The sequence below is a fragment of the Schistocerca gregaria genome, chromosome 7 (assembly GCF_023897955.1).
Source record: "Schistocerca gregaria isolate iqSchGreg1 chromosome 7, iqSchGreg1.2, whole genome shotgun sequence".
NCBI classification, from domain to species: domain Eukaryota; kingdom Metazoa; phylum Arthropoda; class Insecta; order Orthoptera; family Acrididae; genus Schistocerca; species Schistocerca gregaria.
This window is the reverse complement of record NC_064926.1, coordinates 516,730,028-516,757,091: the sequence shown is the minus strand read 5'-3', so window position 1 is coordinate 516,757,091 and position 27,064 is coordinate 516,730,028. Positions and strand designations below refer to the sequence as shown.

Below are 27,064 nucleotides of genomic sequence, written 5' to 3'. Positions count from 1 at the left end.
GCTTCCTCAACAGTAACATCTGTTAATTTGCTGCCTTCGACACGAATTGTCAACGACAGCATTGCAAGCGATGGCTGGTACTAGGAATGAGTTTGCAACATATGCTGCGTGGTAGCTTTCCATGGGCAGCATCCTTGCTAATGCAGAACACCATGTCAGCTTAGTATTGTAAGTATGAACAGGGCGTCGAATACTACTGGCTCTCAGTTACTCCCAGGATTCTCGGAGACTGTCGATCGCACGTACTGTTTGACCACTTCTACACAGATCCACCACAGCATGGAGCCCTGGTGCTAGTTGATGGTGCATCGCCTAATTTTATGTTCGCTGTATCGTTAGTACAGTTACTGATATATAAAAAACCTACACAACACAGCGAGAGTAAAGACTTGGAATAGCTGAAGAGAAAAATACGAGATAAGTGGTCTGTAGCAGGGATGTGGTCTTTCACCGGCCCTCTTTAAGCTGTATCTAGGAACAGTCGTGCAGACTTGAGTAGAAAATACCAGGTTATCGGAGTGACAGTAAGGGCTGTCAAGATATTCAGCCTGTATTTTGCATCGACCAGACTGCAAAAGCAGAAGATGAAGATGATGTGATATGTATGATAAGAAAGTTTAAAGAGGAATGCAGTAAGGTTGGCCTGAAGAGAAACATGAAGAAGTGTGAGTGCTTTGCTACTGGAGCAGAAAAAGTAAATAATATGGAGGTCGGTGAAAAAGTAACTATAGGTATGGCGCAGGCCAAACATCTTTCGGCAATATTTAATAAAGGGGTATTATTTCATAAACTAGTTTAAAAAAATTTTAGGTTTAACAAAGGACGAGCTGTGACTAGGTCAACGAGCTCTGTTCTGTGAAACAAAAAGATAAGTAGGACAACGAAACAGAGAATCTACAAGACTGCAGTTCTGAGAGTAGTTTTGTGTGGAGCAGAAGCTGAGACTTAAGCAAAAGGAATGGGAATAATCTGCTTGCTACCGTGGGGGATTAGGTAAGACAAAGTGCAAGCGGTATTAGAATGGATAGGATATAAATTACGTAATCTGACAGAGGATGAAAATGCTTGGGGATATATACCTCGACATCCCACAAAATAGCTTATGTGGTTGGGCCATGTGAATAGGATGATTTAAGGCTGAATAACAAACGAGGTGACTACAGGGTTATGAACACAAAATCAAATAGGGGTAATGCAGGAGTAGGTTCAATAATGAATAGGAAAATAGGAATGCGGGTAAGCTACTACAAACAGCATAGTCAACGCATTATTGTGGCCAAGATAGATACGAAGCCCACACCTACTACAGTAGTACAAGTCTGTATGTCAAGTAGCTCTGCAGATGACGAAGAAATTGAAGAAATGTATGATCAAACAAAATAAATTATTCAGATAGTGAAGGGAGATGAAAAATTAATAGTCATGGGTGACTGGAATTCGGTAGTAGGAAAGAGGAGAGAAGGAAACGTAGTAGGTGAATATGGACTGGAGCAAAGAAATGAAAGAGGAAGCCGCCTGGTAGAATTTTGCACAGAGCACAACTTAATCATAGGTTTCACTTGGTTCAAGAATCATAAAAGGAGGCTGTACACATGGAACAAGCCTGGAGATACTAAAAGGTATCAGGTAGATTATATAATGGTAAGACAGAGATTTAGAAACCAGGTTTTAAATTGTAAGACATTTCCAGGGGCAGATGTGGACTCTGACCACAATCTATTGGTTATGACCTGTTGATTAAAACTGATGAAACTGCACAAAGGTGGGAATTTAAGGAGATTTGACATGGATAAACTGAAAGAACCAGAGGTTGTACAGAGTTTCAGGGAGAGTATAAGGGAACAATTGACAGGGTTGGAGGAAAGAAAAACAGTAGAAAAAGAATAGGTAGCTTTGAGTGTAGTGAAGGCAGCAGAGGATCAAGTAGGTAAAAAGACGAGGGCTAGTAGAAATCCTTCGGTAACTGAAGAAATATTGAATTTAATTGATGAAAGGAGAAAATATAAAAATGCAGTAAATGAAGCAGGCAAAAAGGAATACAAACGTCTCAAAAATGAGATCGATAGGAAGTGCAAAATGGCTAAGCAGGGATGGCTAGATGACAAATGTAAGGATGTAGAGGCTTATCTCACTAGGGGTAAGATAGATACTGCCTACAGGAAAATTAAAGAGACCTTTGGAGATAAGAGAACCACCTGTATGAACATAAAGAGCTCAGATGGAAACCCAGTTCTAAGCAAAGAAGGGAAAGCAGGAAGGTGGGAGGAGTATATAGAGGGTCTACACAGGTGCGATGTACTTGAGGACAATATTAAGGAAATGGAAGAGGATGTAGATGAAGACGAAATGGGAGATACGATACTGCGTGAAGAGTTTGACAGAGCACTGAAAGACCTGAGTCGAAACAAGGCCCCCGGAGTTGACAACATTCCATTGGAGCTACTGACGGCCTTGGGAGAGCCAGTCCTGACAAAACTCTACCATCTGGTGAGCAAGATGTATGAGACAGGCGAAATACCTTCAGACCTCAAGAAGAATAAAATAATTCCAATCCCAAAGAAAGCAGGTGTTGACAGATTAAGGAAGGGCAAAACTACGTTTCTAGCTTTTGTGGACTTAAAGAAAGTTTTTGACAATGTTGAGTGGAATACTCTCTTTCAAATTCTGAAGGTGGCAGGGGTAAAATATAGGGAGCGAAAGGCTATTTACAATTTGTACAGAAACCAGATGGCAGTTATAAGAGTCGAGGGACAAGAAAGGAAAGCAGTGGTTGGGAAGGGAGTGAGACAGGGTTGTAGTCTATCCCCGATGTTATTCCATCTGTATATTGAGCAAGCAGTAAAGGAAACCAAAGAAAAATTTGGAGTAGGTATTAAAACCCTTGGAGAAGAAATAAAAACTTTGCGGTTCGCCGATGACATTGTAATTCTGTCAGAGACAGCAAAGGACTTGGAAAAGCAGTTGAATGGAATGGGTAGAGTCTTCAAAGGAGGATATAAGATGAACATCAACAAAAGCAAAACGAGAATAATTGAATGTAGTCGAATTAAGTCTGGTGATGCTGAGGGATTTAGATTAGGGAATGAGACACTTAAAGTAGTAAAGGAGTTTTGCTATTTGGGGAGCAAAATAACTGAATATGGTCCAAGTAGAGAGGATATAAAATGTAGACTGGCAATGGTAAGGAAAGCGTTTCTGAAGAAGAGAAGTTTGTTAACATCGAGTATAGATTTAAGTGTCAGTCATTTCTGAAAGTATTTGTATGGAGTGTAGCCATGTATGGAAGTGAAACATGGACGATAAATAGTTTGGACAAGAAGAGAATAGAAGCTTTCGAACTGTGGTGCTACAGAAGAATGCTGAAGATTAGATGTGTGGATCACATAACTAATGAGGAAGTATTGAATAGGATTGGGGAGAAGAGAACTTTGTAGCACAACTTGACCAGAAGAAGGGATCGGTTGGTAGGCCATGTTCTGAGGCATCAAGGGATCACCAATTTAGTATTGTAGGTCAGCGCAGAGGGTAAAAATCTTAGAGGGAGACCAAGAGATGACTACACTAAGCAGATTCAGAAGGATGTGGGTTACAGTGGGTTCTGAGAGATGTAGAAGCTTGCATAGGATAGAGTAGCATGGAGAGCTGCATCAAACCAGTTTCAGGACTGAAGAGCACAACAACAACAACAAACGATGGACAGCGTCACAGAATAAGAAAAGACGAATGTGAATAGGATGAATGACTACACTATGCAGATTCAGAAGGATGTGGGTTACTGTGGGTTCTGAGAGATGTAGAAGCTTCCATAGGATAGAGTAGCATGGAGAGCTGCATCAAACCAGTTTCAGGACTGAAGACCACAACAACAACAACAAACGATGGACAGCATCACAGAATAAGAAAAGCCAATGTGAATAGGATGAATGAAGACACGATACCAAATAGGATACCACGACAGACATCATCCCTGCTGATGAAAAGGGATCACCCACGATGCAACTGGCATTATGATGTGAAGAAGACAATGCGAGCAAGGAGTATGATTGTTGAGGAAAGTCAAGACAGGATAAGAAGGCGAGGAGGGCGGAGGGGTATGTGTAGCAAGGGCGCCAACCATAGATAAACCGCAAGAAGAGGAAGACAGTTATTCATAATGACGTGGAGGAAGTCATTTCACAAACATACTTTATATTCATATATGAATATCAGTAAATACCGACAATTTCCAAAGCTGTTTTTAATGCAGTGTTAATACGTAGTCCCAACCCACCATCATTTTTATAAAAAATAAATAGAATATCCTTAAGACTTAAAGGTGTTGTAAATCAGAACCACTTTTAGTTATTTATTTATTTACACATCAAGTTCTGTATCAACAAATTGAGGAGCAAATCGCCAAGGTCATGGAACGTCAGTACATGAAATTACAACATAAAAGTAATAACAGATAAAAATAAAATGTTTATGAACCCAAAAAAAGTCAAGCAACAAATTTCAGTAAATGCAGTCAACAATATAAAAATCTGCTTAATGGCAGTTATAAGAATTTCTCAACAGAATAGAAGGAGTGACCGATGAGGAAACCCTTCAGTTTCGATCTGAAAGCGCTCGGATTACTGCTAATATTTTTGAATTCTTGTGGTAGTTTATTGAAAATGGACGTAGCAGTATACTGCACATCTTTCTGCTCCAGAGTTAAGAAAGTCCGACCCAAGTGCAGGTTGGATCTCTGCCATTTATTGACTGAGTGAAAACTGCTTATTCATGGGAATCAGCTCTTATTTTTAACAAGAAACGACAGTAAAGAATATATATATTGAGAGGTCAATGTCAAAATACCCAGAGTAGTGACCAAGGGTCCACAAGAAATTCGCGAACTTACACGACTTATTGCTCGAACCGCCGCTTTCTAAGTCAAATATATCCTTTTCGAATGGGAAGTGTTACCCCAATATATAATACAATAATAATCGAATGAAAACAAGCAAAGGAGACTAATTTTCGTGTCGAACAATCACTTACTTCAGAAACCGTCCGAAAATTGGCAGCAATTAGTCTTTGAACAAGATACTGAATGTGGGCTTTCCATGACAGTTTCCTATCTATCTGGACATCCAGGAATTTCGACCTCTTCACTTTCACTAATCATATGCCCAGTCTGTGAAATTAAAACTTCGGTTTTTTGTTTCATTGTGTGTTAGAAACTGTAAAAACTCAGTCGTACTGAGAATTAGCATTACTTTGTTTTCTACACGGTATGAACTTGTGAAATGCACTGTCTGAAACCGAGCCAATGTTGCACACGACATCCTTTACTACCAAGCTAGTGTCATCAGCAAACAGAAATATACGGCATATCATTTACAGGTATATAAATAAGTAGCAGGAATGACACCAATAATGATCCCTGGGGCATCCCACATTGACCATACCCCACATCACAGCCATTCTTAACACTGTGAATAACGAACTTCTGCTGTATGTTGTTAATGTAAGAGGTGAACCAATTGTGAGCTGTTCCCCACATTCCATAACTGTCCAACTTCTGGAGAAATATTTTGTGACCAACACAATCAAACGCCTCAGTTAAACAAAAAAATATGCCTAGCTTTCGAAACCTTTTGTTTAACCCATCCAGTACCTCGCAGAGGAAAGGGAATATAGCATTTTCAGTTGTTAAACGACTTCTAAAGCCGAAATGTACACTTGGTAGCAAATTATGTGATGTAAAATGATCAATTGTCCTTACATATACAGCCCTTCCCATAACTTCAGCAAACACTGATGAGATAGAAACAGGTCTAAAATTGCCTGCATAACCTCATGAGAGTCCCTAATCTTCAGTGATTTAATTATTGACTCAATCTACCGGTTGTCAGTATCACAGAGCAATATTTCAGATGTCAGTCTCGGAAAGCCATTTTCCAAGAGAGTTATGATTCGCTGATGATACTAAATTTTTATTTAATTCACTACCAATGCACAGAAAATGATGGTTAAATACTGTACATAATTTTGTTTCATCAGTGACATAAATATTTTTACTACGAACTGACTTTACATCATGGACCTTGTGCTGCCGACCGGACACTTGCTTCACAGCTGACCATATGGCTTTAATTTTATCCTATAAATTATCTATTCTATTTACGCACCACATACTCTTTGCCTTCCTAATGACATTTAAGCAACCTACAGTACTGTTTGTAATGGGTAATCGTAGATTCGTTATAACTACTTCTCACATTTTGGTATAATTCCTGCTTTGCTCTACATGATATGCTTATCACACTAGTGAGCCACTGAGGCTGCCTTTTACTGCTAATATCCCGTTTAGAACGTTCTAATGGAAAGCAACTCTGAAAGATTATGTGAAATATGTTAAGGAAACCATTATCTTTGTCATTTATGTTAACGGCACTATAAACATCCTGTCACTCCTCTTCGTTGACGAGTTCTAAAAAACTCTCTATTGCCATTAGATTACCTTCCCTACTTAGTTGATAATCATTTGATATTTGTTTGAGTATAAAAGCCTTTTAGTGTTAAATGATTGCATCATGGTCTGAAAGGCAATTTTCTCTTTTGATAACAGAATGCCTATCTAATAATCAAGAATGAATATAAATATTGTCTATGGCTGTGCTGCATTTCCTCTGCACCCTAGTTGGAAAAAAACACAATCTGCATCAGTTCATATGAATTTAGGAGATCTAGCAACATCATTGTTCCTGCACAATCACATACAAAAATTATAAGTGACCACATACAGCTAATTTCTGATACTTCCTACACAGTGAATCACGAACCCTCACTAGCTTGAGCAGAAATACTCTGAAGTCAGAGTTGTGGGACCTATAAATAAAAACAATTGGAAGTTTAGTTTCACTTAATTCAACTGCCCCTGCACAGCATCCAAACATCTGTTCAGTGCAGTGCCACAATACGTGTATGGACTCAAATAGAATATTGTTTTTATGTACATTGCCACTCTGCCTCCCTGCAAGGAACTCCATGCAAAACTACCAGGTATTCTGTATTCTGGTTAAGGAAGCCTCTGAATTGTCAAATTATTTAAGTGGCGCTCCGATATGCCAATAATTTCAGAGTAAAAAATGTGTAAGCAGTTCACTAACTTCAGCTGTAATACCTCTTAATTATGACGAAGCATGCTAATTTCTTCTCTACTTGTAAACATGACGTCCTCTGAAGGTGATTCGTTTCCAAATTTAACTATATGTCAGACATTTTATATGACTGAGTAGTAGTAGTAGTAGTAGTAGTAGTTTTATTCATCCGTAGATCTCTTTTTACAAGGATAAAGGACATGTCAAAGTATTTACAAGCTTAGATCAATTTACAATAAGCTAATTCGTATACACATATATTTACAGACTTCTAGTTAGAGACAATCATTAGATTTTACTCCTGGTATACAATAATTTATTTACAAATAACTCATTAAATAATGTAATGCCACACTATTCACTCATATTTCACTATCAGTCACTGCACACACTATACACACATTGTTTCATAACACTTCACTCACTACACACACACACACACACACACACACACACACACACACAGGTGACAGGTGATCCTTGGGCCATTTTCTGTACTGCAAGTTCCCATTTGCTATCCTGAAAAACTGAGTCAGCATCCCTTCGTAATGAGTGGGACGTTGAGCTCAGAAAGAGGAAGAGGTGTTAGTATTGTGCTATGCATAGCTTGAGGGGAGAGTGTCTCTAGAAAGGAAAAAAGAAGAAAAATAATAAAGTGAAGGTGTTATGTGGATTATTGGATGTTTTATAATCATCATTATTATTATTATTTGTTTGTATAACATTTTTTTATCAAACCCCTACTCTGCTTTATCTAAGTAATCGTTCAATGTATAAAATGTATTGCATAACAGGTACTTTTTAGCTGCCTTCTTAAATAAGTGTATTTTTGAAATTTCTTTAATCTCTTTTGGTAATTTATTGTACAGTTTTATTCCTTGGTAGAAAATGCTGTTTTGAGTTTTATGTTTATTTTTTCTTGGTACATGTAAGTTGAGTCTATCTCTTGTTGCATGGTCATGGACAGAGCTGTTTGTGCAGTAATTGCCAATGTTACTTTTGATGTGTACAACTGACTGGTAAATGTGTTCACATTGAGCAGTTAAAATTCCCAGTGTTTTGAACAGATCTTTACAATGAGCTCGACTACTATTTCTGGTTATTATTCTTATGGCTCTTTTCTGGAGTTTGAAAATTGTGTTCATATTTTGTGGATTTGTTCCCCAAAAAAGAATGCCATAGCTAAGAATTGAGTGTATATATGAATAATATGTAACTAAAAGACACTGCATGTTACACACAAATGATAAAATTCTAAGGGCATAACATGCTGATGACATTCTGTTTGCAAGTACCTTTGTGTGTTCGCACCACTTCAGCTGAGAGTCAATATCCATTCCTAGAAATTTTGCATTTGTTACACAGTCTATAGAGGTGCCATCTACATTTAATTTAACATTGTCATTTTTCCTCTTCAAACTGAAGTTCATGGCATTAGTTTTCTTTATGTTTAATGTCAATTTGTTGCTTATTGACCAATCGTAAACTTCCTTGAGAGTTTCATTTGCTTTCTCGGTAAGGAGTTCTCTTGTTCTCTCAGTGACTATAATATTGCTGTCATCAGCGAAAAGAATTTTCTCACCATGAGTAACACTACTGGGAAAGTCATTGATGTATATCAGGAATAGTATTGGTCCTAATATGCTACCTTGTGGAACCCCTATATTAATATGTTTTGGTTCTGATAAGTATTTTACTAAATGTTTAGATCTATTTGAAGTATGTGTTATCTCTACTCTTTGTACCCTATCTGTTAGGTATGATCGAAACCAGTCATTAGCTACCCCTCTTATTCCTAATGCTTCTAATTTATTTAATAGAATCTTGTGGTCGACTGTATCAAAAGCCTTAGAAAGATCCAAAAATATGCCTGTGACACACTCATCTTTATCAAGAACATTAAGTACAACTTTTGTGAATTCTACTATGGCTGACTCCGTATTTTTGCCACTTCGAAAACCAAACTGTGATTTGCTTAAAAGATTGTATTTATTCAGATAATTCATTAATCTGTCTTTCATAATCGCTTCTATTATTTTTGAGAATGCTGACAGCAGGGAAATGGGCCGGTAATTTTCTATGTCTTCTGCATTACCTTTCTTAAGCAAAGGTACAACTCCTGCCTGTTTTAGCTGCTCTGGAAATGTCCCTGATGTGAAGGATTCATTTATTATATTTGTTAATGGGCCTTGTATAATCCCTATGCATTGTTTCAGTACACACATTGGTACATCATCTAAGCCTTCTGACTTTTTATTTTTTAGCTTTTGAACTGTTTTATTGACTTCATTCTCTGTGGTTGGAAGTAACATCATTGTATCTAGTGCAACAATTTTTGCAGGTGTTATATTTGTTTTGGGGAATTTTTGCTGTAACTTCTCTGCAATACTTGAAAAATGCTCGTTTACATAGTTTGCTAAGTGTTGTGGATCATGTATTAGCTTATCCCCCTCCCTTAGCAGTATGTTATTCTGCGTTTGTTTGCCTCTCCCCGTTTCCTTTTTTATAACATCCCAGACTGCTTTGCTTTTATTCTCTGCATTATATATTATTTTGTCATTAAATGACTTTTTTGCAGCAATCAGCACCTTCCTATAAATCTTTTTGTATCTATGATAGAAATTTAAGAATTCTGGATCATTGTGAATCTTTTTCATGGAACTGAGGTGTTTAAGTGTTTGGGAGGACTTCTTAATACCTGCTGTTATCCATCTGTTTTTGTGAGATGTTGATACAGTCATGCATACTTTTGGAAATGCTGTTTCAAAGTTCAATTTAAACAATGTGGAGAATTTGGAGAATTTCATATTCACATTGGTTTCCTTATACACTTCATCCCAGCTTTGTTTTTCTAGTTCTTTTGAAAAATCTGAGTGATCGAAAACTTTGGTGGCAGCAATTTGCTGACTTCATAGGTACGACTACCATAATGGGAAACAAACAATGTAAATTTTCCTTCAGTTATGGTATCTGTTCCTTTTGAACTGAAGTGTGTCTTTTGGATCAAACGTCCAAGGATGGGGATTTATAATTACACAGTGTCTGCTGAGGTACAATCAGTATTTAGGGATATAACAGGAACAGACACATGAAGCAAAAACGTCTAGGAAACAAGCTTTAAAATATATACCTTAAGAGCTTTGAACAGTTCTTCATCCCTGATACTTAAATCTCACTTCTCCAACAGGCTCCTTGCATACCTTATGAGCTATGAGCACACGTTTACTAGGAAAAGTATATTTCACAATAGCGGAGATAGAAAAAAGTGCTCATAGCTGTTAAGGTATACACGTTAGGGCCCACTTTTGCAAGATTATTTTTTCTTTTTTTGGCCCTATTACCTCCTTTCAAAATCCCAACATATGGAACTCAAAGAACTTGCAGTAGAAGAAAATTGTTTCACACTATCAGGGATATAATGTTCATAGCTCTCAGGATATGCTTCTTAAACGCCATGGTCACTAGGCATATTGCCTGAAAAGATAGTTTGTCTGATATCCTTGAATAGAGACCAAGATTCTTGGGATGTCATGTACACTTTGAAACATTAGTCAAAATGCCCTAAATTCTATAACAGTAGTCTAAATGATGACCACAGATGAGCATATTATTATGCCAGGAGGCTTTTGGGTACAGAAAACTTTCTTTCTTAAAAGTAAGTTACTCTAAAACATTATTCCTTTGAATGTTACTGAAGGAAAACTGGCTAAATAAGTTATCTTTCTGATTTATTTCACCTTAAGATTTGCAGCTGTATTGTTTTACGTGTTCCGAAATGTGTTCCTCATCTTTATACTCTCAAGATTTTGTAGGCCTTGATACTTTTTTGGTTTCTGCCTTAGTTAGTGTACATTTATCATTGCTATAGTCCTCAAGATGTGCTGCACTGAGCAAGTGACTTTTTTAAATTAAGAGTGAGATCACTTGGGGAGAATCACTTAATAATTCTTTTAAGATCATTATTTTCCATTTCTTCTATTTCCCGATGGACTGATCACAATACTGGTGACATCTGCACAAGGAACAGTTTCTCCTTGGTGTATATGAGATGGAAGGTGATTTACATATATGAAAATAGTAGTGTAACTTATATTGTGCATTGTAGAACCCTATAAACTATGTCTCCTCAAATAAATGAAACTTCCCTACTTCGATAAGTTGAGTTACTAATTAGATTTTTTGTATTCTTTTGTTTATCTATGGCATTATTCATGGGTAGAATATACCATTGGTTTCATGAGACCTGACTTCATCACTGGTGATACTGTGAGTAACGAAAGTCAAATATCTTAGATAGGTGACATAATATACCAGTTGAATCTATTTCGTTATTTAATGCTTGTAGAGTTTGGTGAGTGTACGTGTCAATGACATTCTCATTTGAGCAAATACTACGAAATCAAAACTGTTTTTTTTTTTGTAGTTCACACAGTTTCCTAGTCTAGAATATATCACTCTTTAAATCTTTTGGAACATTATTTCATACGGAAAATTGTCACTACTTACTTGCATCTCTTATAATGAAATATTTCAATCCTCCATTAGTTATGCATTACATATATCGGACGAGACAGCATATGTGAAGAATACCACAGTGCTCTTTTAGAAAAATTGTGAAATGAATATTTTCTTTTGAGGGAATATATATTTTTCTTAATTTTAGGAGAAAAGATGGATGAGATATTATTATCATTGAATTTTATGTGAGTTTCTTTTTCAACACATTGTTTTGATTTTTCTCTTGAAGTTCTTGTCAGCACATTTTACTTTGCATTTAAGTAACGATTATTAAACATGCGTACCATATGTGATCATTCATAACTCTTGGAGTTATCTTGTTATGTGTCTGTTGTTCTGTTTCTCGTTGCAACACACTGATGTAGACTGAAGTCTGTTATGAGAGTTATTCGTTTCTAACATGATGTGCAAGTTCTTTCATTCTGAATAACTTTTCAGACTGAAGTAGTTCCTGTGGTATGAAACTATTGCAGGATCTATATTCCTTCTACAGACAGGTCATGTCCCTCCTCGTCTCACTATGTATTAATCTCGTTGGTAATCCATAATTTTTCATAGGTATTTAATGTGTTTCCTGTTTAGTTGATGTGTAAAGCTATATTCAAATAATGTTATAAGTTTATCATCTAACAGGATCAATTTATCATTCATTTCACTATACCTCACTTCCTAGATCATCTCTTGTAAAACGTTATAAAAAATTCTTATTTTCACCTAGAGAAAAATTGTTCGATATTATCTTATTTATGCTAAATTACTATGCATTGCATTTCACAGAACATTTGTTATTGGGTATACAGTTATTTCCTTGCCTTGATGTTCATCAAACAGTACATTATCAATGAGAGTTCTACTGTCTTTACCCACCTGTGTTTGAACATTATTTTCTGACACCCAATTACAAAATCGAAATAAGTGTTTCAGATCATTTTCCTGGCAGATCCCTTCAGAAATACACCAAACACTATTAAGAGCTAAGAGCATGTTGTGTCTAACATACAGCATACCAAAGACTACAGTTATAAACATTTCAAAGTTTCTCAGTGAAGATGAATCTACAGTTATTGGTAAATATTGTTCTTTCATTGTGTTCCATAGGTTTGAGCAAATGTAGAAACGATCTCATAATACTGTAGGCTGCTGTTTAATTTATTCTGTAATGTGCAAACGGTTTAAGTGGAAGATCATTATTCACCACCTACTGCATGAACGTCATCGACACAGGAAATTTCTGGAAAAAAGTGTATTTCAAAATTCTAGTGAAACTATGCAATTCTTGCTGTTAACAAAGATTATAAATATCTCTTGTATTTTTATTGCAATTTTCAACATCCTTTCCGCCTTGAAGATTCCTGTGTCCATGACATGTGCACAACATGTGAACATGTGCTTGATTACTGTCTTATACCTAATCAAACACCACATAAAAATATCACAGCTCACGATGGCCAACTTTTGCAGAGAGAGTGATCTATTTTACTGTATTAATACACAAGCACACCCATCTGTGTGAGGGTTTCTAACAGAATATATTTGTATCAGTGTTATTCAACTTGTTTTCTGTTTTTTTTATTTGAAACAACTCTTTTCCCAGATTCTTCATGAGTGCCACCTGTTAGACTTACCTTCTCTAACCCTGTGGCTATGTGGTGTTCAGACAGGCAGAGCTCTAAATTTTCCACACAAGCAACCTCTTTCGTTTTGCTTTAAACGTTCTTATAGTACGATCAAAGAAACCTTCCTTGGTATGGTAGACTTACTCGAAACTTCCTGTAGGTCACCTTCGTTCAGATGGGGTTAAACTCTTACAATGAGTCTACATTCAGAATTATGCATAGTTGTGTACTCCTAACATCGTAAATGATCTAGCCACCATTACCGATCATTTTTTGTGGTTATATCTCGTGCATGTTTATTAACGAGTGCATTGTTAGTAGCGTTCATTGTATGCCTAGCAATTAATTAGTTGTAAGATAACAGGAAATTTGGTGCTCATTTTAAATAACTTAAATTGGTTCTTAAACATTTTATTAAAGAGTTTATTTCTTCACCGCCGATTTCTGATGAAGGAATTTACGTAATGAAAGGATGCTAGGAAATACATTTTGCTATTTGTTCATATTAGTACACTACTTGTCATTAAAATTGCTATACCAAGAAGAAATGCAGATGATAAACGGGTATTCATTGGACAAATATATTTTACTAGAACTGACATGTGGTACATCTTCACGCAGTTTGGGTGCATAGATCCTGAGAAGTAAGTGCCCAGAACAACCACCTCTGGCTGTAATAATATCCTTGATACGCCTGGGCATTGAGTCAAACAGAGTTTGGATGGCGTGTACAGGTACAGCTGCCCATGCAGCTTCAACACGACACCACAGTTCCTCAAGAGTTGTCACTGGTGTATTGTGACGAGCCATTTGCTCGGCCAACATTGACTACACGTTTTCAATTGGTGATAGATCTGGAGAATGAACTGGCCAGGGCAGCAGTCGAACATTTTCTGTATCCAGAAACGCCCGTACAGGACCTGCAACATGCGGTCGTGCATTATTCTGCTGAAATATAGGGTTTCGCAGGGGTCGAATGAAGAGTAGATCCACGGGCCGTAACACATCTGAAATGTAATGTCCACTGTTCAAAGTGCAATCAATCCGATCTAGAGGTGACCGAGACGTGTAACCATACCATCACGCCCGGTGATGCTCTAGTATGGCGGTGACGAATACATGCTTCCAAACTGCGTTCACCGCGATGTCGCCAAACACGAATGCGACCATCATGAAGCTGTAAACAGAACCTGGATTTATCCGACAAAATGACGTTTTGCCATTCGTGCACCCAGGTTCGTTGTTGAGTACACCATCGCAGGCGCTCCTGTCTGTGATGGAACGTCAAGGGTAATCGCAGCCGTGGTCCGCGAGCTGATAGTCCATGCTGCTGCAAACGTCATCGAACTTTTCGTGCAGATGGTTGTTGTCTTGCTAACGTCCCCATCTGTTGACTCAGGGATAGAGACGGTGCTGCACGATCCGTTACAGCCATGCGGATAAGAACCTGTCATCTCAACCGCTAGTGATACGAGGCCGTTGGGATCCAGCACGGCGTTCCGTATTAATCTCCTGAACGCACCGATTCCATAATCTGCTAACAGTCATTGGATCTCGACCAACGCGAGCAGCAATGTCACGATACGATAAACCGCAATCGCGATAGGTTAAAATCCGATCTTTATCAAAGGTGATTGTACGGATTTCTCCTCCTTACACGCGGCATCACAACAAAGTTTCACCAGGCAACACCGGTCAACTGCTGTTTGTGTATGAGAAATCGGTAGGAAACTTTCCTCATGTCAGCACGTTGTAGGTGTTGCCACCGGCGCCAACCTTGTGTGAAGGCTCTGAAGAGCTAATCATTTGCATATCACAGCTTCTTCTTCCAGTCCGTTAAATTTCGCGTCTGTAGCACGTCATCGTTGTGGTGTAACAATTGTAATGGCTAGTAGTGTATTAAGGTTATATCTGCTTCGAGAAAACGTTTGATGCATCAGAATATACAGTTTTCACTCTGTGATGGAGATTCGTCACCAATGTATTGACCATGCATGTTCTTCATTTTTCTTCAGACAATAATTTTTCTAAGTTTTTTCAATAGTAAAAATGTTGGACTTCCACAGAGATGGATCCTCGTGATTTATCAATACCTTAAGACATTTGAAAACTAATCAATGAATGAAATCCCACTGAGATCAACCATACGGAAAGAAGTGAAACATGAGACTTATTACGAGTTATTTCAGTTTCTAGGTGTAGTATATAAGTGTAGTGGAAATAGGAACGCTCTATGGTTTTCATCTAATTTAGTGTACTGGAGTCACCTCGTAAGCTTTCCTTAGATATGTTCTTGTCTTCGTGGTTTAGCTTATTGCCTCAAATATTCTATGCGATACTTACAGCACTATGATGACTGTTCGATGTAACGTTTATAACCGTATCAGAATTGCCAGTAATTTCCTCTATTCTACTTTTTCATTTTTTTGTTGTAACCATGAGAACGCTCATATTGCAGGATCGTGGGTGACATAGAGGACCTACACTGGACGTCTATGCTCGTAAACTTCGTTCTACAACTCATCATACTGAGCTTTTCTGCTTTCGAGGCTACAGCTGTAAGTACTGATTCTAATTACAAGCTCCTGCGTAATTTCTAAAATATGGTGAAGTAATTTTAGAATGGAGTTGTGTGTGCTTCATACTCGTTACAATATTCGCCTAAATCTTAAATAACAATATTTACTTTTGTTTTTCAGTGTACACAGACAAATTCTATCATGTTAATGTTTTCCATTTGCTTTCTGATTCCAGTCAGCAGACCTGGCGAGCCCTTTAAAAGGCACAAACTTAGTGACGTACCTCGTACTGGCCATATTCCAGCTGTTTCTGCTCTGCCGCTGCGGAGACAAGCTGATGGAAGCTGTGAGTATCCTCCCACTAAGCTGATGCGGCACATTCGATGAAACGTAACATATAGTTTTTTCTGTCGGTTTCCGGGTATTATAGCTTGATAAATGAATGTTATTTGTGACATTCTGAGTAAGAGGGCAAAGAGATACAGATATGGTTCATTAAGTTAGAATTGTTTCATTGACTGTTGCGACGTGTATTCTGCATACTTTCGTTAGTAATTCTGTCAATGAAAGCTGCCGATACCTCTTGACCCGAAGCAGAGGCAGCCACCTGTCACACTTAATACTTGCATAATGCGAAAGAGGACAAATTCGCAAAATTTTGCTACCGACCCGTTCTTTGACATGTGTCGCAGGGAGCAAAATTGGAAAAAATGGAAAAAGGAAAAAAAGATTACATAATGAATCTTCGACAATAATTTCTTTTAAATCCAGTTCCAATCTTATAGAGGCCTAGCTCTGTGCCAGTCCAGTTCTCATGTGACGGAAAACCCGTCAGAGGGGCACAGATACTTTACTAAATGTAGTACCCAAGATACTAAGGGTTTTGATTTTGTTGTATAACTAATATTGGCACAATAAAGAGACATTGAGGTTACTCTAAAATGAATGAATACTCTGCTGACAAATGAAACACTGTAAATATTGTGCGCTAGATTTTAGAGGAGAATAAAACTTCGAACGTCACTGTGCTCTTAGACCCGCCATCCTGGCTAGTAATGCGAAATTGTAAAATTGTCCAGTACGCGGTCTCGTAAAACCTCCCTACTAGGATTAATTAGGAAGGAAGATTAATAGAGATGGTCACGACGATGACATGGTCATTAGAGAAGAAGCATAGCTTCGACGAAAGGGAGACAGCAGAACGAAGTCAGCTGTGTCCATTTCAAGGAATCTGACCCGTGATTAAGCGATTGACGGAAAGGCTCTGAAATGGCTCTGAGCACTATGGGACTTAACGTCTAAGTCATCAGTCCCCTAGAACTTAGAACTACTTAAGCCTAACTAACCTAAGGACATCACACACATCCATGCACGAGGCAGGATTCGAACCTGCGACCGTAGCGGTCGCGCGGTTCCAGACTGTGCCACCCTGGCCAGCGATTGATGGAAAGCTTGCAAAACATAACGCCATACGGCCGACGGGGGAATGAACCACTGTCCTTCTCTACGCAACTCCATTCTCTTATCACTATGCCATCTCTCTCGGTCCTAATATAACGGAGGTTACCATTGACGAACAAAATGAAATTTTGGCGGAGTAATTCTGGGAAGTAATTTTGGAAAATGTTCTCTGATTATGCACCAGCCAACCAGTCACTACTGATAAGTCAGTCTACATCTACACCCATTATCCGCAAGTCATCGTACGGTCGCTCCTACCTGTTACCCCTTTCCTCTTCCACCCACGGATGAAAGGAGGGATAAAAGACTGTGTTCCTCTGTACGAGCCCTGCTTTCTGTTGTACTAATTTCTCTAACCCCCAAGAACCATGGTCTTTGCCGTTGGATGGGGGGCTTGCGTACCTCAGCGATACAGATAGCCGTACCGTAGGTGCAACCACAACGGAGGGGTATCTGTTGAGAGGCCAGACAAACGTGTGGATCCTGAAGAGGGGCAGCAGCCTTTTCAGTAGTTGCAGGGGCAACAGTCTGGATGATTGACTGACCTGGACTTGTAACACTAACCAAAACACCTTGCTGTTCTGGTACTGCGAACGGCTGAAAGCAAGGGGAAACTACGGGCGTAATTTTTCCCGAGGCATGCAGCTTTACTGTATGATTACACACGATAGAGTAGCATGGAGAGCTGCAGCAAACCAGTCTGAGGACTGAAGACCACAACAACAACAACAATTTCTCTTAATTTGTCTTCACCGTCCGCACCGAAATGAACGCTGGGGGCAGTAGAATCGTTCTGAAATCAGCTGAAAATCTGGTTCTTCCGGGTTTGTCAGTAGTGTTTCACATAAAGAACGTCTTGTCCTCTCCAGAGATTCCGATTTGAGTTCACAAAGCATCTCCGTAATACTCGCGCGTTCATGGCAGCTACTGGTGACAAATCTAACAACACGTCTCTGAATTGCTTCGATGTACTCCATTATACTTACATGGTGGTGATGCCAAGCACTCGAGAAGTGTTCAAGAATAGGTCGCACCAGTAATCTATGTGCTGTCAACTTTGTAGATGAGCTAAACCTCCCTAAAATTTGCCCAATACACCAAGCTGCCCATTCGCCTTCCCTACTACCAGCCTTGTGTAGTCTACCCATTTCATACTGCTTCGCATCGTTACGTCTGTGTATGTAATCGACATGGCCGTGTCACGCAGCACATCACAGATGCAGTATTCGGTAATTAGGGGATTGTTTTCCCAACTCGCATTCACTAACTTTAATTTCTGTATATGTAAAGCGAGCTGCCGTCCATGACACCCAATATAAATCTCTATAACTCATTCCGTATTCTCTTCCAGGCTCTCAAGGACGATACTTTCCATGTGCTACAGTGTCCATCAGAAAACAATCTGCTCACTCTGTCTGTCAGACCATTTATGTATACAGAGAACAATAGCTGTCCTGACACTTTCCTTGGAGCACTAGTGTACTCACTCTTCTCTCTGATGAACACTCATCATCGAGGACAACATATCGGATTCTAAACCGAAAAGTATCTTTCCTGATTACCCCTGAGGCGCAAAGAAAGTCGAAGAACGACATATTATATTTATTCTTTCAGTTAACCAAGAAAGCAACAAATATTTGGAGGGATTTATGTAATATGTCGCACTGGCTTCTGTTATTCAAGAAAACTACGAGCCAATCACGTAACCGGGAACCTATCATCGAGAGTCAATTGTGAGAAAAATGTTGCTAGTGCAACGCTTCACCAACTATGGCATGAGGCAACCGAAGCTCTGAGATACTAATCGTCTCTGGATATTTGCCAACTTAGGTCTGCTAAAGTGACTGTCCATATGACCTCTCCCACAATATTCGAATAATTTGAAATATTAAAACGTAAAACCTCTTTTGTGACAAGTTAAACCTTTAAAAAACAAAAAAATTAGGTCAATGTAACTCTGGGAATGTTTCCAGCTACACACGTTAGGTGGAAAACATGCGTTAGACAATGGTCTAAGACCAAAGAAAACTATGTCGCCATGGATATAAATACGGGTAATGAGAGCCTCCATTATATGATCACTCGAGCCCTTTAGTTTCCAACTTTATCATTTACTAGGAAACTGTTGGCGTAATCGCACTATTTGTTTCGGGAACAGAAGTAGTGTTTCTCTTTACTGCGCATAATCAAATTATGAACACTATTTTAGAATTAAAAATAGAGCGTTTCCTTTAATCACCATAGGAGTGGCTGAAATGAGTGAGCTGAACTTCAGAATCACATGACACGAGCATCGTATGTCGGATGAGCTTGTAGTAGTATGAATTGTCAGTATACGTAGAAATTCCTCTTCGGGGAACAATAGTGGGAATACTCTCACTGAAAACTATCGTCCCATCTTGTGGTGGAAAGTTGTGAACTCGGAAGATTTCTGTTGTACTGTGAGCTACGGTTCATTCCCATATTTTTCTCCATCGTTAGTGAAACAGCGACATTTTGTAATTATATCAGGTACTGATACTGTACTCTGGTTACCTCATTTCCGTTATTAGCATCAGAGTTGTATTTGGTATGTTAGTCGTGGACGTGGTTCGTCCTGTCTTGAATTTGGTTTCTTTATATAAATATCATCTTCTCGTTCTACGAATTTTAATCGTTTAGATTTTAATGGTGTCATCTTTCAGCCGTCAACGTTTGACTTCCCTTTGAATCACTTATAGTATCAAAAGGAAGTAGAAATTTATCACATAGCTGGAAGATACAATTTCTTTTGTGTAACAGTAACGAGGATATTGAGAATTAAATCCATTACGCACACGCAAATATTGTCTTACAAAGCCATGTAAATACTTAAAGCGAAACGCGGAATTCGATGTTTATAGATAGGAGCCAAGTTAAGGTAACCGACCCGGCATTTCTTAGGGTGGTGTAAGTTAGTTCACTGATAGATTACATAAAGAGTGAAATCCAAACATTAGTACGAAGGTGGTCATCCTTAGAGACAACTCTACATGGCTCTCTGTAGACAGCAGAAAAGTGCCGGGATAAATGGATAAGCCATAAACAGAAAGCTTCACGAAGTCGGACAGCCAACTTAGCGATGGACGGCACAATATGGGCCACGACAGTCCTTTACATGAGACAAGATGAAGAAAAATGCTAACGCAACATGCTCTCGAAACCCATTCCGATATTACTTCTGAGGGGGCCTGTAAGTGTGTGCTCTAACGGCCACAGCTCATCTGAAACAAATCCTTCTGGCTTGGTCACTGTCTCAGTGCACAGTATATGTTGCAAGTTTTCGGTGCCTTATACTGGCTTCTTGTATGAGAATTCATATGGTTCTATTGAGTTCGGCCTTCTGGCGGTGTAATTTGGCAGCGTCCTCCACCAAGCGCCAGCAGTTCGGTTCCCCCACAGTAGAGTTTCGCTCACAATTTCTTGTTATATCCTGTATCTCCTTCCTGTATCATTCCATTTCTTATCCCTCTCTGCCAGCGCCATCTGTTCTTCGTCTATTCGTGCTGCTTGCTCAGCCAACGTGACTAGCATTTCTCTCCTATGCCCTGGAATATCTGCACGTACGTCTCTTGTTGGCTGCTACCTCTAATCGATTTAAGGTATTGCTCGGTAGCCAACTTGTAGGTCCCTGTTTAATAACTACTACTGCTGTTCGTGTTCCTGCCACACTATTATGCAATACTAATTCCGATTCACATCCTGCGTCTCAGGATTTCATTACTGGTTCTTAATATTTTAATGAAAAGTCCGAAGAAACCTGCACTGTATAGATAACACTTAAATTTTGGATAAGTCCTAATTTTCACTCTAATACTACAATACGCAGCTCTAAATTTGCCATTCTTTTCCCAGTGGTTCACTTAATAATGACAAACCCTTAAACTATAAAGGAACGCTTATGTTGTGAATCTATAAACAGTTAATAAAGAAATGGTAATAATGGCTTGGAGATGTTTGGGAAATCTAAATACGGTTTTCAGAACTGAGATTCCTATCGGTCTGAAATGAAAGAATTAACATCACTATGTACTATCAGCTCTTAACGAGAAAACCACTGAAAAAGTGGAAGTTACAGAGCATGCAACGGAGAGATGGATATGGGTAAATACTCGAAGGAACAAGAAAACATGTAAATGGACCAGGGAACATACAGGAGGGGAAGTACTAATTTCTCTAATAAAGGCAAGTAGTTGTGAGCGCGAAGCATTCTCAACGGATTGTGATTTGTGGGATTACAAGAGACATAGAGGAAGACGGGACACAATCTGTGAGTTATAAATTTTCTATTTTACTAAAGAAAGAAATACACAAATTAAAATTTTACACTCTCAAATGTTCTAAACGACATGCACAATTTACAAAGAATAGTACCATACAATAGTAGATACCAGTTCCTTTCCGTGATCTTTATCAAAATTCAGCATCAAAATTCTGGTCTTGAAAGTGAATAGGATGATAAATTACGTATTCCTCTTTAATGTTTGGAAACTGTTTTCTGTTGCATTCTCAGTTACTTATGATTAATATTTTTTGACCAATATTGCCTTTCTTTATTTTCACACTTCTACTGGCCTACAGTATTTAGCCTATCAGATAATCCCCTACTTCCGACGGTTGAGGAAGATGTCAGGACCCGAGGGCACTACCTCAGTGACAGTAAGTTCCGTCGAGTTTTATGAGTCGATTTTATGCATTATCCAGTACGTGAGAGTCAATATTCGTAGTATCGAACACTTTATTGTCCAGAAATGGTCTTAGATTAAATGAAGTTCATTGAGCTAAGCTTCCAACTACTTTCAGTTAAGGTATATCTCTATGAATAACGCGTGAGTGATAATTTCTTGACGAAGAAACGGGTTTCAATGCTGCACCAACACATGGAGAAAAGATAGCTCTAAAACTATACTCAAACTACAGAAATGAAGACGTCCCATTAGGGATTACGCATCTCCCACCACACTTGAAGGTAAGAATAAATTCCTGACACCTATATGGTTCGAATCAAGGAAGAGAGAGAGAGAGAGAGAGTGAGAGAGAGAGAGAGACAGAGAGAGAGACCACAACTGGTGCTATCATTTCGTTATATGAATAATTGTGCGGCTTATTGTTTAATCAAAGAGGGTGAAAACACCCAGTACTCAAGACCGTTTCACGACTTAATTCAACGCCTAAACTGCGACTTATAATTAACATTTAATAATCAACTAGAGTAAGTGAAGTAGAATCATTTAGTCCACATCAAGGAGGAATGTAGTTTACTGAAGACTTAACTCTACAAAGAATGAAGCAACAGATACTAACACCGAAATTATTTATTAATATTTCATGTGTATTATGAACGTCTCCATTGCAAAATCTTACTTAGTGTTAATGCAACGCTAGACGGAAATCTAGACAGTTGTTCTAACTTATCACTTCCTTACTGATATTTGTGCTGCAACACTAACTCTGTATTTTATCGGCAAAACAAGATACACTGTTGTTAAACCTCTTGATAATAGTGATGAAAACAAAAATGTTATTATGTGGCATCCACTTCCTTTACTAATATATATCTGTAACCAATTCTAATATGTAGTATTCTGTACTGTTGTGGCATACTTTAGTACCAACAGGTACTTAGTACATCAAACTTTGGTTTTAGAAGAATTTCTCGTCTAAGTGTAGTAAATATACACTTATTCATTTATTAATATAAGACAGCTACTGGAGTCCGTGAGTACAGGAAAATTCTCCGAAAATTTGTTTGTATATATTGAAGAAAATGCCACCTGGAATTAATATATAAGTGAAATTCTCTATCAAGGAGGTTCAGAAAATGTGTGCTTTGCGTTATAAGTTGTTTTAGAAACAGAGGAACCAAGATATAAACTCTTTTTGAATATTTCGCCTAGGTGATTTTGGAAAGTAATTTTCTTGGTCACTTTATCAATGTAGAAAGAAAGAATTGTCATGAATCACCACGCGATGAAGAAAACAAAAACACTTGACAATCCACAAAAAAAATCTGCTACGAGATACGGAGAGGTGTTAATTACGCAGCAACAAGAAAGTCTATAATCGTTTGCCCATTAATATAAAAAGTACCACGAGGGGAAAACCAATTTTGAGATTTATAGTCAACTCATTTCTTCTGTAGACCAATTTTAACTTAAAATCTAGTTACATGTGTGGTACAGAGATAACTGGTTTGTTTTTAAATGTAAGTTTGTCTCATTTAGAGCATGACGCCCAGTTGCATTAAATTTAAGTCAATGTGCTACTTCGCAAATTGTAAATGGCAGAAATGTAGCCAAAGTTACAAAAATATTTATACATAACATATACACTTGGCCATACACACTACTTATGCATAAATCGTGAAGTTGATCTAAGAACCAAAGTAGTATGAACTAATGCAGTCAGCTACGTGTCCCTTGAACTTTATCGCAGAAGGGCTTGCTATAAAAGTAAGATTCTGTTAGGGACTGAAAATAAAATCTCGAAAAAATCTAAATCTTGTTGCTGGCCTATACACGTCCATTAAACTTTTGGTATAAATTAACCGATTCAGGACTGGTACTAAAACAGTTTAACCAGTGTTGGAAATATAATCCACTTCGTCCCTGTCGCATTACAGACGATCGAAATACTTTCTCTTTTTTAAATTTCCAGAGCTTAAGCCGAGGTTCACATGAATGTCAAACACAGATTTAGGAGCTTCCGATTTTGGCAGGAAGGCTGTTTACATTAATGCTTGACATCGGATTCACCTGATTTTGAAACAGGTGAACGACACGTATGATAAATTTTTAATACTTATAAGCATCTCATGCTACAATAATACCTGAAAATGTGCAAAAACCGTTTTTAACATCTGAGTTGCTACTGTTTAAGCTTGAAATCATATCGTTCAAGTCATAACGCTGTTTCATAGCACACAAGACAAATTTTTTTAGAGAAAGTCATTACTTTACTTTACAGTTGGTGCAAGATATTTTTAATGCTGACCACAACAGACATAAAACATCTTCGAAAAAATTTAAATTTATATAAATAAACATGTATGAAGTTTAATTATCTCTGTTTACTTAATAAGTAAATGGCTTGTGTCTCTAGCGCACTCATACATAAAACTGCAACCTGTACTGTAGGCACGAAAACCAATTCCATTTGTATGAAACAACAATATGGATACGGAGAAAACTAACTAAGAGTTTGTGGACACAAAAGGCAAGACCTGAAATAGGTGTGGAAAACGACACAACTCCTACTCGCATAAAAAGTGGAGCGAAGGAAGGCAGAAATGATGGGCCATACGGTACTTTTAAACGAAAGGCCTTCCAAACGAAAAAGGAAAAAAATCTGAGGAAATAAAAAAGATCGATCAAAATCTCACTAAAATGTTGTATCTAGGAGAAGTTAAGAAATGAAGCAGTACTGAAAGACATAAGACCATGAAGAGGCAAAACATGATATGGAAGTCCGGATTGTATAAAGGATGTTACCTTCCTTTTTCTTCAACGGTCCTCAAACCGAGCCTATACTGAACAATAAAATACGTACATTTTCTGATCTATTCAGTCAACTTTTTCTCTGTTTCTTATAATTGCATTCGGTAGTTCATTTCCACATATATTTCCATACAAAACCTGTAAGGCTACACAGTGCTACAGAAACCAGGATACTACCTCTCAATCCGTACAAGAATCACTTGGTAGTACGGTCTGAAATTTTAATATTCATACTAACGAACGCACAGCTCCAATTAGTTCTTCCGTGTCAGCGCGAAGATGGTGAGAGACTCACTTCGAATGGCGGACGTGTTTCTCACTGAGTCAATGCTTCAATTTGTTGGTACTTTTACTAGTACTGAAATATATCCCGACATCTCCCACGCGCCAATTTCGTCCTCATTCAAATATTCTTAAATTTAGATCTGACGCGTCGTCACATAGAAGCAAAGAGGCCTTAGTAGGTCGCTGGAGGAGGTGGCATCATATCTGCACACACAAGTCACCTGTTTCCCGTAAATTCATGTTAGACGGCTCATGATCTCTGACACCACGATCAATCACATCCCATACGTGTGCGATCGGATTGAGATATTATGAACTGGGGGCCTGCACATCAATCTGATCCGCCATTGTATTCCACGAAACACTTTATCACACTCCTGGGCTTTTGAAAATGGCGCAATATCTAGTTTAAAAATACCACTACCGCAGGGATACATGATCGACATGAAGGAGTCTATGTGATCTATAACCAGTGGACGACACTCCTTGGCCGTCATGATGGCTAACACAAGCTCCATTGGACCCTTGGATGCCCACTTGAACGTTCCCCAGAGCACAAAGGAGTCACCGCCAGCTTGTCTCCGTCCAGCTGCACAGGTGTAAAGGAGCTGTTTCCCTGGAAGCCGATGGATTCGCGCCCATCGTCATGATGAAGATATCTCGATTCATCAGACCATGCAACACTTCATCACTTCACCAAAGCCCACTGACGATGGTTAGATGCCTATTTCCGTCATAGTAGCCGTGGTGTTAACATAGACAGTTGTGTGGGTCGTCGGTTGCGGAGATCCATCGTTAGGACTGTTGGGTGCAGCTCTATTTGTACTCTGCCCAGAGTTAATGTCTGAAGTTAGTTCCACCATGGAACGCCTCGTGTCCTGTCTTATGAGTGTGCCCAGACTACGAAGTGTGAAATCTGTAATCAGGGGTGGCCGCTTGACTGCAAGATGTCTGGACGTGGCTTCACCTTGGTTTCGTAGGGTGTTGAAGACAGTCACCACAGCACTCTTAGAAAACCCGAAAAGTCGTGGAGTTTCCGAAATGTTTGGGCAGAGGTCAGGCCATCACAATCTGCCTTTGATCAAACTCAGATAGAACGAGCGCCGTTCCCATTCTGCACATGGACAGCACGCTCACTGATACTTCACGGACCGTGCATGTGTCTGACTAGCAGTCATTCCTGGCCAGGTGACGCAGCTATATCTTGAACGGTCTTATATGGATAGTAGGTCTGTGCTCATAATGTACTGGCTGATCAGTGTTTTTGTTGAATCCGGTATGTGAGTTTCCCATGGAACAAGTGTGTATGTTACTACGAAAGAAGAAATGCTCGCAGACACGATATGTAACTCAGAAATGCATGTATCTCAATGTAGAATCTTCCCCAGAGAAACCTTAGTCAAGGTTCAGTGGAGATCCTACTGAACGTTTTCCTACGATGAGTGGGCAGAAGGTTTTAGATAAGTATTGTAATAGGTCAATCGACCAAGTTTCAGACATCAGTGACTTCCTGTCGTTAAAATATAAGAATTAAGATGCATTGCCATGAAAGGTCCATCGATGACTCAATAATTAAATTTTACGCGAATGAGGAAGATATTACGCAGGTTGCAGCATAAATGTCTATCATGTATCATAAAACATTATTTACTTAAAAAGAAAGAAAGAAAATATACTCCATTACATTCAGTTAATCATTTCAAAAGTAAGTGGTAAATACAATTTCGGGATGTTTAGGAACCTAACACGCGCCGATGCAGCACAGTCGATACAAATAAGGCTATATTCATTAAATATGACGTAGGCTGTTAAGAGTCCCTTCATCACAGTTCAAGATCGATAAGGAAAATGATAACTTGAAGCAAATTGGGAGAGCAAATAGATACATTTACACGTGTATACAACAAATTATAAATAAACAAACACAGTTTTTAGCCTTGTTTCAAAATTTATTATTAATGTTATTGAAAAACCTAGGTGTCGAGTTGTAAGGTCATTTTCCAGTACATTACTGATTGCCTAAG

At 38.5% G+C, this 27,064-nt stretch overlaps 1 protein-coding gene across 1 annotated transcript in view; it reads left to right on the top strand.

Moving 5' to 3' along the window:
• Positions 1 to 27,064, top strand: part of LOC126282457 (odorant receptor 67c-like) — a 148,681-nt gene that overhangs the window by 99,722 nt on the left and 21,895 nt on the right. The window contains exons 6-7 of the mRNA XM_049982114.1: positions 15,720 to 15,819; positions 16,016 to 16,126. Coding sequence (XP_049838071.1) covers positions 15,720 to 15,819; positions 16,016 to 16,126 — 211 coding nt within the window. The remainder of the gene's footprint in view (positions 1 to 15,719; positions 15,820 to 16,015; positions 16,127 to 27,064) is intronic.